This window comes from Diadema antillarum, unplaced genomic scaffold (assembly GCF_040938485.1).
Source record: "Diadema antillarum isolate AM-2024a unplaced genomic scaffold, OU_Dant_1.0 scf00000100, whole genome shotgun sequence".
Lineage (NCBI taxonomy): Eukaryota > Metazoa > Echinodermata > Echinoidea > Diadematoida > Diadematidae > Diadema > Diadema antillarum.
The window spans coordinates 566,965-582,408 of NW_027270989.1; the positions used below are offsets into that span (position 1 = coordinate 566,965).

The following is a 15,444-nucleotide window of genomic DNA, read 5'->3' on the forward strand; positions in this document are numbered from 1 at the left end:
TTGCAAAATCTCCCGTTCTCCCGCTTGAGATTTAATTTCTCCCGCCCTGGCTCTTTGCCTCCCGCTTGAAATGATTTCTTACTTAATATCATTGTATGTTGAAAAATAAGCCTTAGATAGCATGAGAGAGCATCTAGAACCCTAGAGCTTCCAGGGCCCTTAAGCGTGCCCTGCGCCCCGGCCGCAAGGAACTGCGCTTTGCGCGCACATCAAATTGGAGTCTCCCATTTGCTAGGGGTTTCAGGCGGGAGAATCTCCCGATCAGAAGGTGCTTGGGGTTGGAGTCTCTGCAGATGTGGTAGGGTTTTAACAGTTTCTCAATGATGTGTGTATTTGGCAGTCAACGTCTGATGACGTGTGAAGGCAAGGATGGTTACTGACGCAGGTACATGAAGTACTGTACAAGTGGTCATTTTTTCGGAGTTATTTTTCTTACTTGGCTGGGTAAGATGAGTTGCATGTTTTTAACTCCGTGGAATCAAGACGTGTATTAGTGGAACATTTAACATGCAAAAATATTCACATGCTTTTATTTTCGCCCTGGCTTCTGGTGGCGTGAAATGCACAGAAAATTTCCACACCGCGGAAATTTCCACTTTTACAGTATTATATGCACGACATAGAAACTGGCCTTACGAAATGGGCTCAGAGTATGACATGGCTTTCTGCAACCACTGCAGTCCAGATTATAATCAGATGAACTGTGTTGTGTAGAATTTGCAAAGTCTTGCTTTACAATGAAACATTGCATACAATGTTTCCTAAGCTTCAGAAGAATGCAAGCTGAAGGATAAGATTAGAGCATTGTACTCATGTAAAATGAAAGAGCTTTGCAATGATGCACAATGCAATAATTCTAATCACTGAGCAAGAATCATGCCAAGATTCAGGACTGGATTGTAGTACTGTATGCCCTGTGTAGGGTGAGGTAGAGTAGGCTTTGTATGTACCTTGAGTGAGAGACTTAACATCAGAGTACTATATCATATCTTGATACCAAGATGTAAATTGCTGTAGCAACAACAATTCATTTAATGCGTCATTGTGTCATTGATGCTGTAGTTGCAACTCTTTAAAGTTACCACAAAGGACTTTATTCTAATGGAAGAGGTAAGACGAGGGGAAATCCTGTGGTATAAAAAATCATGACAGGCACATGTAAAGTGTATAACTTTTCTGTGTGTAAGACTACATATTTCCTTCACTTCATCTGCAACATCTTTAAGACAGCTCAGGCTGTGAGACGCACTATTATCTTGCATAACAGCTTTAATGCTTTTGAGACAAATTAGTGGAAGTGTTGATGTGTGAATTGAGGCATATCAAGTCATACAGATATCAAACGTTTTAGTACATATAGGAATTTTGGTTATCCTGTAGGTGGGGCTTGACAATTTTTTTTTCCTCTGGTGGCCTGTTTGGGCCACTAAAATCTTTGAATTTGAGATTTCAGTGGTCCCCCCCCCCCCCCCCCCCCCAAAAAAAAAAAAAAAAAAAATTAGCAGCCCTTAATAGAGGGAAGCATAAACATTCATTTTGCATTTTAGTTGCCCAATTGGGCCACCAAGAGATAGCCCTTTTGGAAATTTGGTAGCCCTGACATCAATTTTTAGTGGCTCTGGGTCACCAGGCCACTGCTAGTGTCAAGCCCAGTTATAGGTTACTGAAGTGTAGCTTCCTCTCGGGACTTAATCACGTACATGTATAGGGAAACCCCAGAAACGAGCTTGCTCACAAGGTACCACTTTGAATCATTTAATGAGGTGAATTTGGCTGTTCCACTTGTCCCATTACTGCAATGAGCTAATCATTTTGTTAGTATGTTTACAACAAAGTACCTCTTTTAGTGAGGTAAAATCATTGATCCTTTGCAGCCTCGTCATAGTAGGGTTTCCCTCTTTTCTCATTATGTCATAATGGACACTTCAGATCTTTCCTTTTATCAAATTTTAATCATGAAGAACACTAATATTACATGTGTATATAAGTGCAAATTAATGACAGATGTATTATGTTACAGGTTGTAGTTTCACTGTCCTGTACTCGTGTAACAAGATACCTGTTGTAGCGCCTGTCTTTTGTAAGTTCAAAAAGCTTTTTTGTTGTTACATGCAATTGTACTAAGTTTCCACTACACTGTGTTATATCCTTTAAAGTGTTCTTTGTTTTTGTGTGAAATGTGTGAAAGTCATTTCATAGTTACTCAAAAGATGTATTGTCTTCACAACTCCTTTACAGATGTTTGACTTTGTCACAAAACATCCAAGACGGGGAAAATGTCAGTCGAATATAGGCCATATTTCATGTTAGCAACGAATAAGGATTCTTACACGTTAACAAAAAAGGATTCTTACACAAATATTGTCCACCTATTTCATGAAGACAACAGATTTTGAGGTCTGTTAAAGATGAGATGTATTAGAAAACTGATGCTCAATGAGACATGATACTGTAAATAAAAAATGTAAACTGTTTCATGGTCCTTTACTTTTGCCTGCATTGCTCCAAATGACTTGAATTTTTTTTTTTAATGAAAAGTCTGACTTATAAATTTGCAATGCATGAAAATATATTCTCATGTGTATTGTCTATATACGCTAGAGAAAGCAACATGTACACCTGTATTCAGTTTGTCTTCCAGCTACTGTCTAAAAAGTATTCTTCATGTATTTTTCATTGTATACAAAAATACATAGCAGTAATAACCTTTGAACAAAGCCCTGATTGGAATTAGTTATGGCAAAGATGCATGTCTGTGCAAATGTAAATGGACATTTCTAAACCAAACTTGAGTCATAAACGTATATTAGGCAGCACAACACATGTAATCAGCTGGGTCAGGGCATTTTGTGAAAAGAAAAATGTTAATTCTTTTTGCCATGAATATGTCTGTACTTGAATTAAAGTGCAATGAGTTTTTCATAGAAATGAAGAACCTTGTTTCCTGAATCATTTTTCCATGCACAAAACTTAAAAAATGCACTTTAAAGAGTCAAATCTGGAAAGTGTGATATGTTTATGACATATGAATTTACAGCTGTATCTATTAAGTTACTATCTTACTGAAAGATGGTAAATGATTCATAATAACTATGCAGGAAGGGAGAACTTTTTCTAAGTCTGTTACAGAAATTCATGCGCTTATGGTTGAACTGTGTTGTTAAGAGTGTATCTCTGTGTCTATTTGGTGAAGTAATATGTTTGTTGTTGTGTGTGTGTGTTGGTACAATGTATGTAGCCATAGTGTGGTGAACTCTGCTCAATCTTCAAATTGAATTAGTAAAGTGTACAGTGCACTTCCATTATAATGAACATGGCTATAACAAAATTTCAGATACAAGGAAGCAAAATTCAGGGCCCAAAATTTAAGTTTTGATAACTTTATACACTTCATTTGTTCGGATTTGATAAAAGAAATTTGCTGGTCCCAAGGATTTTGCTCTAATGGGAGTCACCCGTAGTTACATCAAATTAGATGCCCAGTCTCATCATTCAAATTCTTCTTCTTATTTTGTTATGTAATTATTCATTTTCTCTACAATTATCAATCTTTTGAGATATTTTGTTTTAAATTTACTTCCTCATTCATCTGCCACTTCTTATTTATATGTCACTTTTATTCATTTACATATTACTCAATTCCCTGGTTATATGCGTACAATCATCAAGCCCTTCACTTCTGGATCCTCTGTTTTGAACCGAACATCATTTTGTCCTCAATAGCCAAATGTAATTGTAACTTCATTTTGCCTCAGTCTTTTAGTTTGCTTGTTAATGGAGAGTAATAGACTTTTCCTGCCCCCAGTCGTGTAAAAGTCGGAATGTCTGGATGCGAGTGATTGGGTGACTTATTTGTTGTTGTTGTTGTTGTTGTTGTTGTTGGCTTGTTGGTGTTTTCTTGCTTTCGCCCATGAAATGCAGGCCTGCTTTCAAGTGTTGTGAGAGCCACAGTATAATCTTGGTTGTTGTTCTTTCTCCTGTGGGAATAGGGGCAGATCCAGGAATTCTGTATAGGGGAGTGCACAAAAATATTTCTGGTGCCACCTATGCAGCAGTGCAATTTTTCTGGTTCCATTTAGAATGAAAAATTAAAGTGCCCCTTTCATTTTTTCTTTTTATTTCTTTATTTTCAAAAATATTAAAGAGGATGCTAACCCAATGCCCCCCCCCCCCCCCGCCCCTGGATCTGCCACTGGTTTAAAAAATAGCAAAAACAAACAAACAAACAAACAAACAAAAAACCAAGAGAGGGCGCGCTCGCCGGGGAACGGACGTGTTTTTGAGAGCTCCTGATTTACACCCCAGTTTTCCACGAAATCTCGGATTATATTCAACTGTTTGTTAATATCTGAAGAGAAATTTGTCACTGTAATGATTACTTTTTTTCATGGAACGTAAGTTGAGCAATAAAATGGAATTTTAAGTCTTCCTTGGGTTGAGCTGTTTGCCACCCCCCGACCACACTGTCACTGGGAGATCCAACATGGCGGCCTGCGTTAGTCGTCGGTAGCGGTACAACGTGAGTAGAACCCAGACCGGCTATAAGCAGAATGGGTTCACGTAGAGACACCATTGTGCGTTCAGACATCCTCCTTCATACCCTAGTCCTTATTGTTTGTTTTTATGTAACATGTTGTAGTTGTGGGTTTGAGAAAAACACTGCTCTGTCTAACACCTGCATGTCAGTCGTGAATGGTCATGTACTACAATGCCATGCCCGTGGGAATAGATCTACATTCAGCATCATGCAGTTCCACCAGTGTGCTAGAGTGTCAACAGCATGGAAAATAACCCACTCACACCAAAGTAAACTGAGATCTGTAGTCCTACTACTGATACTGAGCGGAGACATCCAATCAAATCCTGGTCCTAGAGTGAAAAATGTTTTTCCGTGTGGAGTCTGTGAACGACCGGTAACATGGTCACAAATTGCAGTATGCTGCTCAAATTGCTCAATCTGGCACCACAAGTCGTGTGAGAGCATTGCTTCGCAAGACATGTCTCACCTAGAGAAGTCAGAAGTTGTATGGCACTGCCACAAGTGTAATAGCGCTAACATCGACAGCTTCACCTTCCATAGCTATGAATTGGAAGAGTCAAACATCTATTTCCCACTCACCAACCTCAAGGATTCGCTGGATACATTAAGCTCCAATGAGCCCTTTAGCCCCACCTTTGCCAGTAGCCCACGTAAACAACGTAACTTTAGAAAGAGAAGCCAGCGAACATCTACACCAAGTCCGACTAGTGGTGTGACTGCCCCAAGCTGGGAGACCACGGCCCGTCGGAGTACCCCTTCAGAGTCATTACCTGACAGCGAAAGACCAAGTACTACCTCTGGCTCTAGTCTGGAAGGAGAAAACAGCAGAACCTTCCTGAGAAACACTGGTAACCTTAGACTCCTGACTGTGAACTGCTGCAGCCTGAGAGGAAAGACGGCAGAGTTTAAGGCGGCGCTCCAGTATGTTAAACCCGATATAATCTGTGGCACAGAATCCTGGCTCCAAGGAATCAAACCTGGCCTGGACCCAGGAAAAGATGCCATCAAGAATAGCGAGGTGTTCCCATCTTCATACCAAATCTACAGAAATGATAGAGATGGCTGTGGAGGCGGTGTTTTCATAGGAGTACAACAGGAAGTTATGTGCAGTGAACTCCCAAACGCAGTCACGGAATGTGAGATCAAGTGGACAAAGATCCAACTGCCGAGATCAGCTGAGGCATATTTTGGAGTCTTCTATATGCCTCACCGCAGTCTCCTAGATGTCAAGCGACTTGACGAGTCCCTCAAGAAATTTCAAGGGAAGGAAAACAAAACCATTGTGATTGCAGGTGACTTCAACTGTCCTGATATAGACTGGCAAACTCTCACCCTGCGTCACAATGCTCAAGACAGAGAAGTCCAACAAGCTTTAATCGACCTTTCATTGGAACACGGACTGGTCCAGATTCACAACCAAGCTACGAGATATGATAACATCCTAGATATCTTGCTCACTAACAACCCAACACAAGTGAAATCGTCGTACAGCATCCCAGGTATAAGTGATCATGCCATGGTGGTCACGGACTTCGACATGAAACCAGCCATTGCAAAGATACCACGGAGAAAGATCTACAAGTACTCTCAAGCTGACTGGGAAGAGGTGAAAAAGGATGTAGCCAACATATCTGAGATGGTCATTGAAAGAAAGAGGCAAGGGACAAACGTCCAAGACCTATGGACTATGCTTCGAGACTCCCTGTTAGACATCATAGAACAAAGGATCCCCTCCAAGTCGAGCAGCAGCAGACAGTCACTTCCCTGGTTTAACCACAAGCTGAAAAGAATGGTGAAGAGGAAGGCACGACTGTACAGGAGAGCCAAAAAGACTAACTCATGGGCCGACTACAAGGCCTTTCAACGCCAGTGTAGACAAGAGTTCCGTCGAGCTTAGAGGGACCATCTCACCTCCACCATCGTCGATGAACTGGAAATCAACAAGAACTCCAAACCCTTCTGGAGCTACATCAAGGCCAAGAGGAAAGACAGGAATGGAGTTCCTCCCCTCATGCTGGAAGGAAACCTTGTGAAGGACAGCAGGACCAAAGCAACCACCCTCCTGCAGCAGTTTACATCTGTGTTCACAAGGGACCAGACCAATCGTATGCCCAGCATTGAAAAAAGCTACAATTGCTCCCTCCCTCCTCTGCAAATCACAGCTGATGGAGTTCTCAAGCTAGTATTACAGAACATCAACATCCATAAAGCTTGTGGACCGGATAACATCCCTAACATTATCCTGAAGCAGTGTGCCACCGAACTTGCGCCAGCTTTGAGTGAGATATTCCAGCTCTCCCTGGACACTGGGGTACTACCTACTGACTGGTTGCATGAGGCAAACGTGACACCAGTTTTCAAGACCGGGGATGTCCACCAGTCGGCAAACTACCGTCCCATCTCTAAAACATCAGTCACATGTAAACTCCTGGAACATATCATATGTAAACACCTCCTTGATTATTTAGAAGAAAACAACATCCTAACTCACCTGAATCACGGTTTTAGATCTGGATACTCCACCGAAACCCAGTTGATCACTGCCCTCCATGACCTGTTGCATGCAAACGACCAAAGGAAGCAATCAGACATCATAGTGCTGGACCTTTCGAAGGCTTTCGATAAGGTCCCCCACGAAAATCTCCTACATAAACTTACATCCATTGGAATCACTAGCCCCACCCACTCATGGCTTAGAAATTTCTTAACAAAACGCTGTATGAGAGTCGTCATAGACGGAGAGAGCTCCCACGATGCACATGTTGATTCAGGTGTACCCCAGGGAACAGTACTCGGGCCCTTCACCGGCCTTATTGTTCCTTTGCTACATCAACGACCTACCAGACACAGTGAGGTCGCAAATAAGGCTGTTCGCAGACGACTGTCTCCTTTACCGTCAGATCAGGAACCAGGAAGACCACCTCATCCTTCAAAACGACCTGACAGCCCTGGTCTCTTGGGCACATAAATGGGGTATGTGCTTCAATGCAGAGAAGTGCTATACTATGAGTGTCTGCAGTAAATCATCCTACTTCTATCAACTCAACAGCCATATCCTGCAGCACGTTCACGACATCCGTTACCGAGGAGTCACTATCTCTGACGACCTGAAGTGGGAGAAGCATGTCGCAAAGACCACGCAAAAGGCAAATTGGGTTCTATCCCTCCTTCGGAGAAACCTTAACCCCGGGACGCTCCGTATACACAGTTACACACTGTGGGAGCGTCCTGAGTCAATAGAGTGCTATATCGGTAAGCTTGAAAAACATACACAGTCTGTCACAGATTTTCGCACCTCCGTAGGTTTCGAATATCACGAGGAAAAAACGTACTTTTATAGTATACATAAGATTCTTATCTAATTAATACCCTTCGTTCACCTTGTTCTTGTTCACACTGGTCCAATGATCTTGAAAAACGTTTTTTTCACGGCCATATACGGGTCCGTAGTCCTAGCTCCCCATCCCATTCACCATTTTCGAAATCAGTATGCAGTACACTGCGCACGTAAATATTCATGTGCTGGCGGAGTCGAAATGCGTTTAGCCTTTTGACAAGGCGTGCGCGCGCGCACCCACCCAGAAAGCAACGCAATATACAGCGAGAGGGTTTGCCAACAGTATGATAAGGCCTTGCCACAAAGCTACACGACTTGACGGCCAGCGCATGCGCACAAATCTCAAATCCATTGACTGTATAAGATGTAGTTCTCCCGAGTTCCTCTCGACCGAGTCGCATTTAACTCATCAAACCGAGCAGAAAGGGACTATTGCCAGAACCAAAAGTTGAACGCAGTCAGTCTTCAACATTACATCTTCACTTGTAAGTCTTCATATTGCAGAATTTTTGCGATTTCATATTGATTTTTAGGCGCTATACTTCGCCTGTCATGATCATGTCTGCTACAATGCGCAGCCCCAACACTGCGTGTTGGGGCTGGTCGCAGTTAGAGAAACCTCTACTTCTGCCCTGCCAACGCTAAGCGAACTGCCTATACTTCACTCGTTAGATCACTCCTTGAGTACGGTGCCACTGCCTGGGACCCATATCTACAAAAGGAAATAAACAGACTTGAACGTGTCCAACGAAGAGCTGTCCGATTCATAACAGGGGATTACGTGTCCAGAGATGACGGCTTTATCACAAACAAGCTGGCTGAACTTTGTCTCCCAAGCCTGAAGGAAAGAAGAAGGAATCTCAAGCTCACCCTCTTCTTCAAAGTGGTCGGGGGGCTGGTGCCAGCTCTCCCAATTCAAACCTTTGCTCAACCTAAAAAACTTAGACGACGTATCCGTGTTAAGCAATTCACAAACTGCGATACTGTAAATATCTTGGACAGACAAGTGACAAATAACAGTAAGTGCTTTAATCAAATAAGAGCACAAACAGAATAATTCAGAAATTCATTCTTCCCGTCTACTGTCATCGAGTGGAACCACCTGAGTGACGCCACTATTAACTCGCCATCAATCGCCTCATTCAAAAAGGCCATTGATAGAACTTTCTAATCACCTCTGCGCCCTCTCTCATCCGATGCGTTATGCCCAGTAGGGCCCTGCATCGTAAACATCCAGATCCAGATCCAGATCCAAACAAACAAACAGGTGAAAACAAGCAAGCAAACAAAACAAGCAAAATGAAATTCTGATTGTACGATTTATCGTCCAGAACAGCATTCAAGAATTTTCAAGCATAATCTTGCTTTATTAATTGACGAGCAATGTGGAAATAAGGAGGAAAAACTCGAATCTGGTTACAAAAGTGCCAGGTTGCGCGCGTGGTTCTTACGTGGGGATCGAACCCCCCACACAGCGTCCGAAGCCATCCAATTGGCGAATAGATCAAAGGCAAAGCGAAGTAACCACAATGTCGAGCTGGCACGACAGAGGGCGCACAAATTGCTATTTATACAGCGAGTAGGAGTACACTACACTCGTGCTTGTCTTGTACGAGTACTTTGACCAAGAATGTGGGAGACCCACCCACACTTCCCTAAGCTGCGACCATTCAGTTGTAAAGATGCGCATGATTCATGCTCAGACCATGTACCATGTATGCAACATGAAGATAGGTACTACCCCCACCCCCACCCCACTCCCGATTTCATGACCTTAAATGTAGTGGGCCGAATGTTTTGCAGTAATATAAAAACCAACATAATATGACAAAAATATTGAGTAATTTAAAAAAAATCCCGTGTTTTCATTTTATTCCACTTCATTTCATTGACATTTCCATCTTTGTTTAAAAAAAAAGATAAGTTAAAAAAGAGAGAATGACCTGACCTGTCTCTGTAAAGAAATACAATTGGTTTATAAACTGCTCATCTTTTTTCTTTCTTTCTTTCTTAAATTTAGGGTCTTACATCAAGTCCCTTAATTAATTATTTTTTCCTTATCATCTTATCTCAATAACTGTGAAATAAAAACAAAAAATGCGTTGTAATTTATTACGATAAACTCACCAAATAACATAAGAGATGAGTTTCAGTGAATTGGATTGCACTTCATTCAACATTAAAGCAGCCCAATCACATCATCAGTTTGCGGCAAAATGCATATAAATTAGGGCTTTCTTGCAAGTACTCTTTCAACCATTGTTATCTTTAACATTCTTTCAAAACGGGTCTGCGTGTCAGTTTATTGCTAGTGCAAAAGACTTGTAATTGTCATGGGGGGCGTAGAACTGAATAAAGGTTTTTTTTGTATACATTCCTTTACATTGATCAGATATATTCTTTGATTTTATGTAGAAACTACTATAAATTTCACTTCAATTTAGTTTCATATTTCCCACTGAAAAGTACATCAAATAAAACGAAACAGAATGAGGCATAACATCTCCAGCTACGATGAACGTAGAATAATATCCTTACTACAAACATAACACATGGAGGTCAACTTATGAAAATTTGAATCTGAGTAAAAAATGCTGGAGAAATGCAAATGAAATAATACAAAAATGTACTTAAAAGTAATCTTGTTTTAGGTCCCGGTATAGAAACCAAGGGCAAAGATTTAGGTAAGGAACACGGGTTCAACTTAGGACCAAACCAGAGAAAAGAGATAGATGAGAAAAAGAAAAGACAAAAATACTTGGAGGTAAAACAAGATACTGATTATAAGAACAAAATTATTAATAACCAACCTCTCTTCCGGCATATTTTCTCAAGAATCTTTTTGACCACAGTGAGTGTCCGGTGAAAACGGAACCCCAAGAAAAATTTTCCATTTCACAATAGTATCAAATTTTCAAGAGAAACCTGTTGAATTTTTAACGATCCATGATGATTTATGATTAGAGAGTTTTAGAAAAGTTTTGTTCATGATCACAATTCGTTTCAGGCGTAAAATAGCTCGTCGTCATGGCAACGAAAGTGCCAGGTTGCGCGCATGGTCCTTACGTGGGTTCGATCCCCACATAGTGTGCGAAATACTATAAGCGAAGTAACCACATGAGCTGGCACACCTCTGTGAGCGATTTTTAGGGTTTTATAGATAGAATTAATCTGCCTCTTGAAGGAATTACTGTAAATTCATTAGCGTTTGAAATTCGTTCCTTGAATGTTTATTCAAGTTAAAAGGTACATGAGTATTGAATACATTAATATAAGAACAGCAAAAGTCCAAATCATTCGCTATCATCTTTGAAGACCGCTAGTGGAGATTGTTCAGATGTATATTTCACATTTCCATTTGTATGCACAACGCTCCTATGAATGGCCGCGGAACGTTTTTATTTTTTTTTTGGACTTATTATTATTTTCTTTGTTATTATTATTATTATTATTATTATTATTATTATTATTATCATTATTATTATTATTATTATTATTACTATTATTATCATCATCACCATTATCATTATCATTATCATTGTTATCATTATTATCATTATCAATATTATCATAATTTAGGGGTGGAACTGACCTCGGAGAGTCAGGGATTTTTTTTTTTTTTAATGTTCCCATTTTTCTCCTTTTTATTTATTTATTTATTTATTTCTTTTTTGGGGGGGGGGCGCTGCAGCTATTAAGAAATCCGACAAAACTCAGGTTGTCATGATACCATATATATACATATATAACATCTGGCTTCATCACACATGAGGACTGGTCGGGGTTGCAGTTTCTAAGGCAAGCAGGAAATTCAATTAAGGTGATGTAAAGAAAAGGAATTGAAAGATGGGGATGCGGCGGAGGAGGAGAAAACGGAAAGATGCAGGAAGAAAGAAATTCAAAACTGCTTTGACTTTGGACACTTAAGGGCTTTTTACACTTGTAAATTTTTGCTTAGCCCCGGACTATCGGTGGGGCTAAGGGGGGGCCTTAGCCCCACCGTTGGTACGGGACTATCCTTAGCCCACTTTCTGTTTACACTCGTTTTTGCCAAAGTGGGCTAGCCCCACCGATAGTACGGTACTATCTGGCCCTGCAAAATAGCAGGGGTTAGCACCGCAATTGCGGTGCTAGCACCGCAATTGCGGTGCCAAGCAAGTGAGTGTAAACAGAACGAAAAAATAATCCTGGGCTAAGCGACGGAGACGAAGTCCGACCCTCACTGACCAATCAGAAACGAGGCAATCAAGTGCTGCCGGTGCGTGCGTGTACGTGTACAGTACACAGCGTAATTATGAATATTCATGTGGTTTGGAAAGTCCGGGGCTAAGAAATACGAGTGTAAAAAGGTCAGTTTTCTCCTTAGCCCCGGACAAGAGATAGTACGGGACTAATTGGCCAGTGTAAAAAGCTGAAAAAATTGGTACGGGACTAACGATAGTCCTGGGTCAGAGAAAGTCCGGGGTTAAGAAACACAAGTGTAAAAAGCCCTGTATACGGTCATAAAGGCTTAATTAGAATATCTAAAATTGTTATCTTGGTAAAAGTTGAAATGTAAATGAAGAAATTTAGGCCCATAAATTATCAGGCACTGCATGGATATGCGGTGATAACGACAGAATGACAAATACAACGATGATGACTGATATTACTACTATACTACAACTATACTACTGCTACTACTACTTCTATACTGCTGATTAGATTATGATAATGTTATCATTGATCATAATGATAATGATAACAGCAATGATAATAATAATGATAATAATAATAGTAGTAGTAGTGATAATAATAATAATAATAATAATAATAATAATAATAATAATAATAATAGGCCCCTAATGATGATAATCATCATCATCATCATCATTATATGTGTCAGATTAGATGCCTTTTAGGCCTACTAACAAGTATCAAAACAAACATAATTTATAATAGTGTGCAATGTCTAGCTTTCAGGCGCCTGTAATAATGCAGCATTAATGCAACAAAAAGCAATTAGATGCTCCTGCTTTCAGTACAATAGATTGCCCGCATTGGATGGAAAGGCATAACGCCGGTTATATTGAAAATAAAGAAAGCAGAAACACAAAATGATATCTGGGGAATTAAATTTTGTCAACAGCAATTTTACTAGAATTGCCTTTGTACTTATTGTACTTATCGAAGCGCGACATGATTGAGAATGCACGACTGCGGGTGATATAATAATGGCCACCTTGTAATCTGCGAATATAAATTTTTGCTGACGAGATTTCGTCTGACCCGTCTGAATGTGTGATGGGACTGAGGACATGCAGTGACTTCTCGCCCGACATACAGCTGCCTACTATGATAAATAGTAGTCGGCGATTTTGGTCATGCAGCGGCCTGTAGCGTATACCCGAACTCTATGCCGACGCCTTGGGATCTGTCTTCGCGTGGCAAAAGTGCCAGATTGCGTTCGTGGTTTCTAATGGGGCTCGATCCCCACGGTATGTTCCATAATTCACCGCTGGTGGTAAATACAAAATCAGGCGAAGTAACCACTTTATCGAGCTGACACCGACAGTGAACGTGAAAGTGAACTTATAAACCTATGGCGTATTGCGCAATCCGACGCACTTCCGGGTACGTGCGTCATCCCTAGTCTAAATTCCATTCACTCTGTTATTTTAGTCTACCGTATATCTCTCTCTATGATAGCGCATACAATTCGATATGCGGTGTATTCCGCTTTCATGTCAAAAGTATAATGAACTGAATTTCAGACTGCACTTTGCTTACATCTACGTACACACACACATGTATGTAATTCTATTATAAACGTGTAAGATATCGCATATGAAGAGTTATACAACGTACGTATATCGCAAAACGTTAAGTTCTGCATCCCTCATACATGTATTTATTTTGCGAAACGTAAAAATAGGATAATTCTCAACATAGAATGTTCCTCGTTACGTAAAATAAAGCATCACTGGAAAGGTTTTATTTGGCTTCACTTAGTCTATTGTGATGATGGAGTTACTTTAAAATGTTTAAAATGACACTTAAAGGTCCCTGTTTCGCGATCAAACTTATAGATATAATACGTGTAGGCCTATACTTATATGATATCTTATATACATATACACTGTTTATCATATATATATATATATATATATATATATATATATATATATATATGTGTGTGTGTGTGTGTGTGTGTTATATTATTTGTAGGTAATATTTCGTGATGAAAAAATGATGACAAAGGATGTCGCAGGAGGCCAGATTTATTGAAACTTTTTTTTGATGTCTTCATCATTACTATATAGTCATGCTAGGGACTGTCTACTTAATCAGATGGAACATAAAATGAAATAATAGCTAGGTATTATGGAATAATTGGAATGAATTACAATGAAAGTAATTATAGCATAATACTATGTAGGCCTATACAGAATACTGTGTTAAACAAATTTGTTGAACTCTCTAAAAAAAATCGAGTGAAAATATTCACTCCTAAAAGAGTGAATACAAAAAAAGAGTAAATTTGGAGTGAAATTGGAGTTCGTTTTAGAGTGACCCTCAAGGATCACTCCAAAATCTTCGAGTGATCCCTGAGGTCACTTCAAAATGAGTGAAAATGAACATTTTCACTCAAAATTCACTCCAATTTCACTCCAATTTCACTCTTTTTTGTATTCACTCTTTTAGGAGTGAATATTTTCACTCGATTTTTTTAGAGAGAATATTAAGCATCATATGAAACGGTTATGGAAGACACACAAGTCAACGGGGTATGAATATGCATTGGTAGTGGCATGAAAAATAAACACGACATACAGTGGAAGAATAACAAGCAGCCCGCCCTAAATGAATAAACATAATACCTGTAATGATTATATCAAGGAGCTTATAGCAATGAAGCTCCGTGGTAAGTAAATAACGATAAAAATGTGCAGAACAAGCTTATAGGCCTATTGTCCTGTTGCTGCAGTCAGCCTATACATTATACTCACTCAAATCTATATCTGCATTACATCATTATACCCGTTGTCTGCATGACCTACAACAGTCTTATGACCTCACATTAGACCACTTCCAGGTTTCATGAGCTAACAAGCAAAAAAAAAAAAAAAAAAAAAAGGGTCCTCAGCTCATCTCTCCCCTTCCACTTCCGGGTTTCTTCAGCTGACAAGCAAAAGAAAAAAATGTTTTCTTCAGCTCATCTTTCTCCTTCAAAAAAAAAGTGTGTGTGTGTGTGTTGGGGGGGGGGGGCCTAAGTGATGACACCTTATGTATTCATTTGTATGGTGCACATAAAAAGTGTGTCTGTGTGGGGGGGGGGGGGGTGAGCCCCACCCCCCCCCCCCCACCCCCGTTCCGCCGGCCATGCATAATATGATATACATTGTGTAGGCCTTATACATGCTGGCTACTTCTTTCTGAATATCAGTGTCATTCTTAGTGCACTTTCCACAATGAACATTGAAGTTTTGGGGCCTCTGTGAGATTAGTTTGATTTAACCTTTTGGGTACAAAGCACATGCTGATCAAGTGCTCCTGGCAGTCATGAGTGCAGTGTCTCTTGTGACGG

General features: G+C 40.2%; 1 protein-coding gene across 1 annotated transcript; it reads left to right on the top strand.

Moving 5' to 3' along the window:
- The first annotated feature begins 4,997 nt into the window (after positions 1-4,997).
- LOC139718821 (uncharacterized) lies at positions 4,998-6,437 on the top strand. Its single transcript, XM_071630286.1, has one exon. The coding sequence runs from the start codon at positions 4,998-5,000 to the stop codon at positions 6,435-6,437; it is 1,440 nt and encodes a 479-aa protein (XP_071486387.1).
- Positions 6,438-15,444: the final 9,007 nt, after the last annotated feature.

Bases quoted from the DNA above. Each gene is read 5' to 3' on its own strand.
- LOC139718821 (XM_071630286.1), top strand. From the start codon at position 4,998: ATGTCTCACCTAGAGAAGTCAGAAGTTGTATGGCACTGCCACAAGTGT.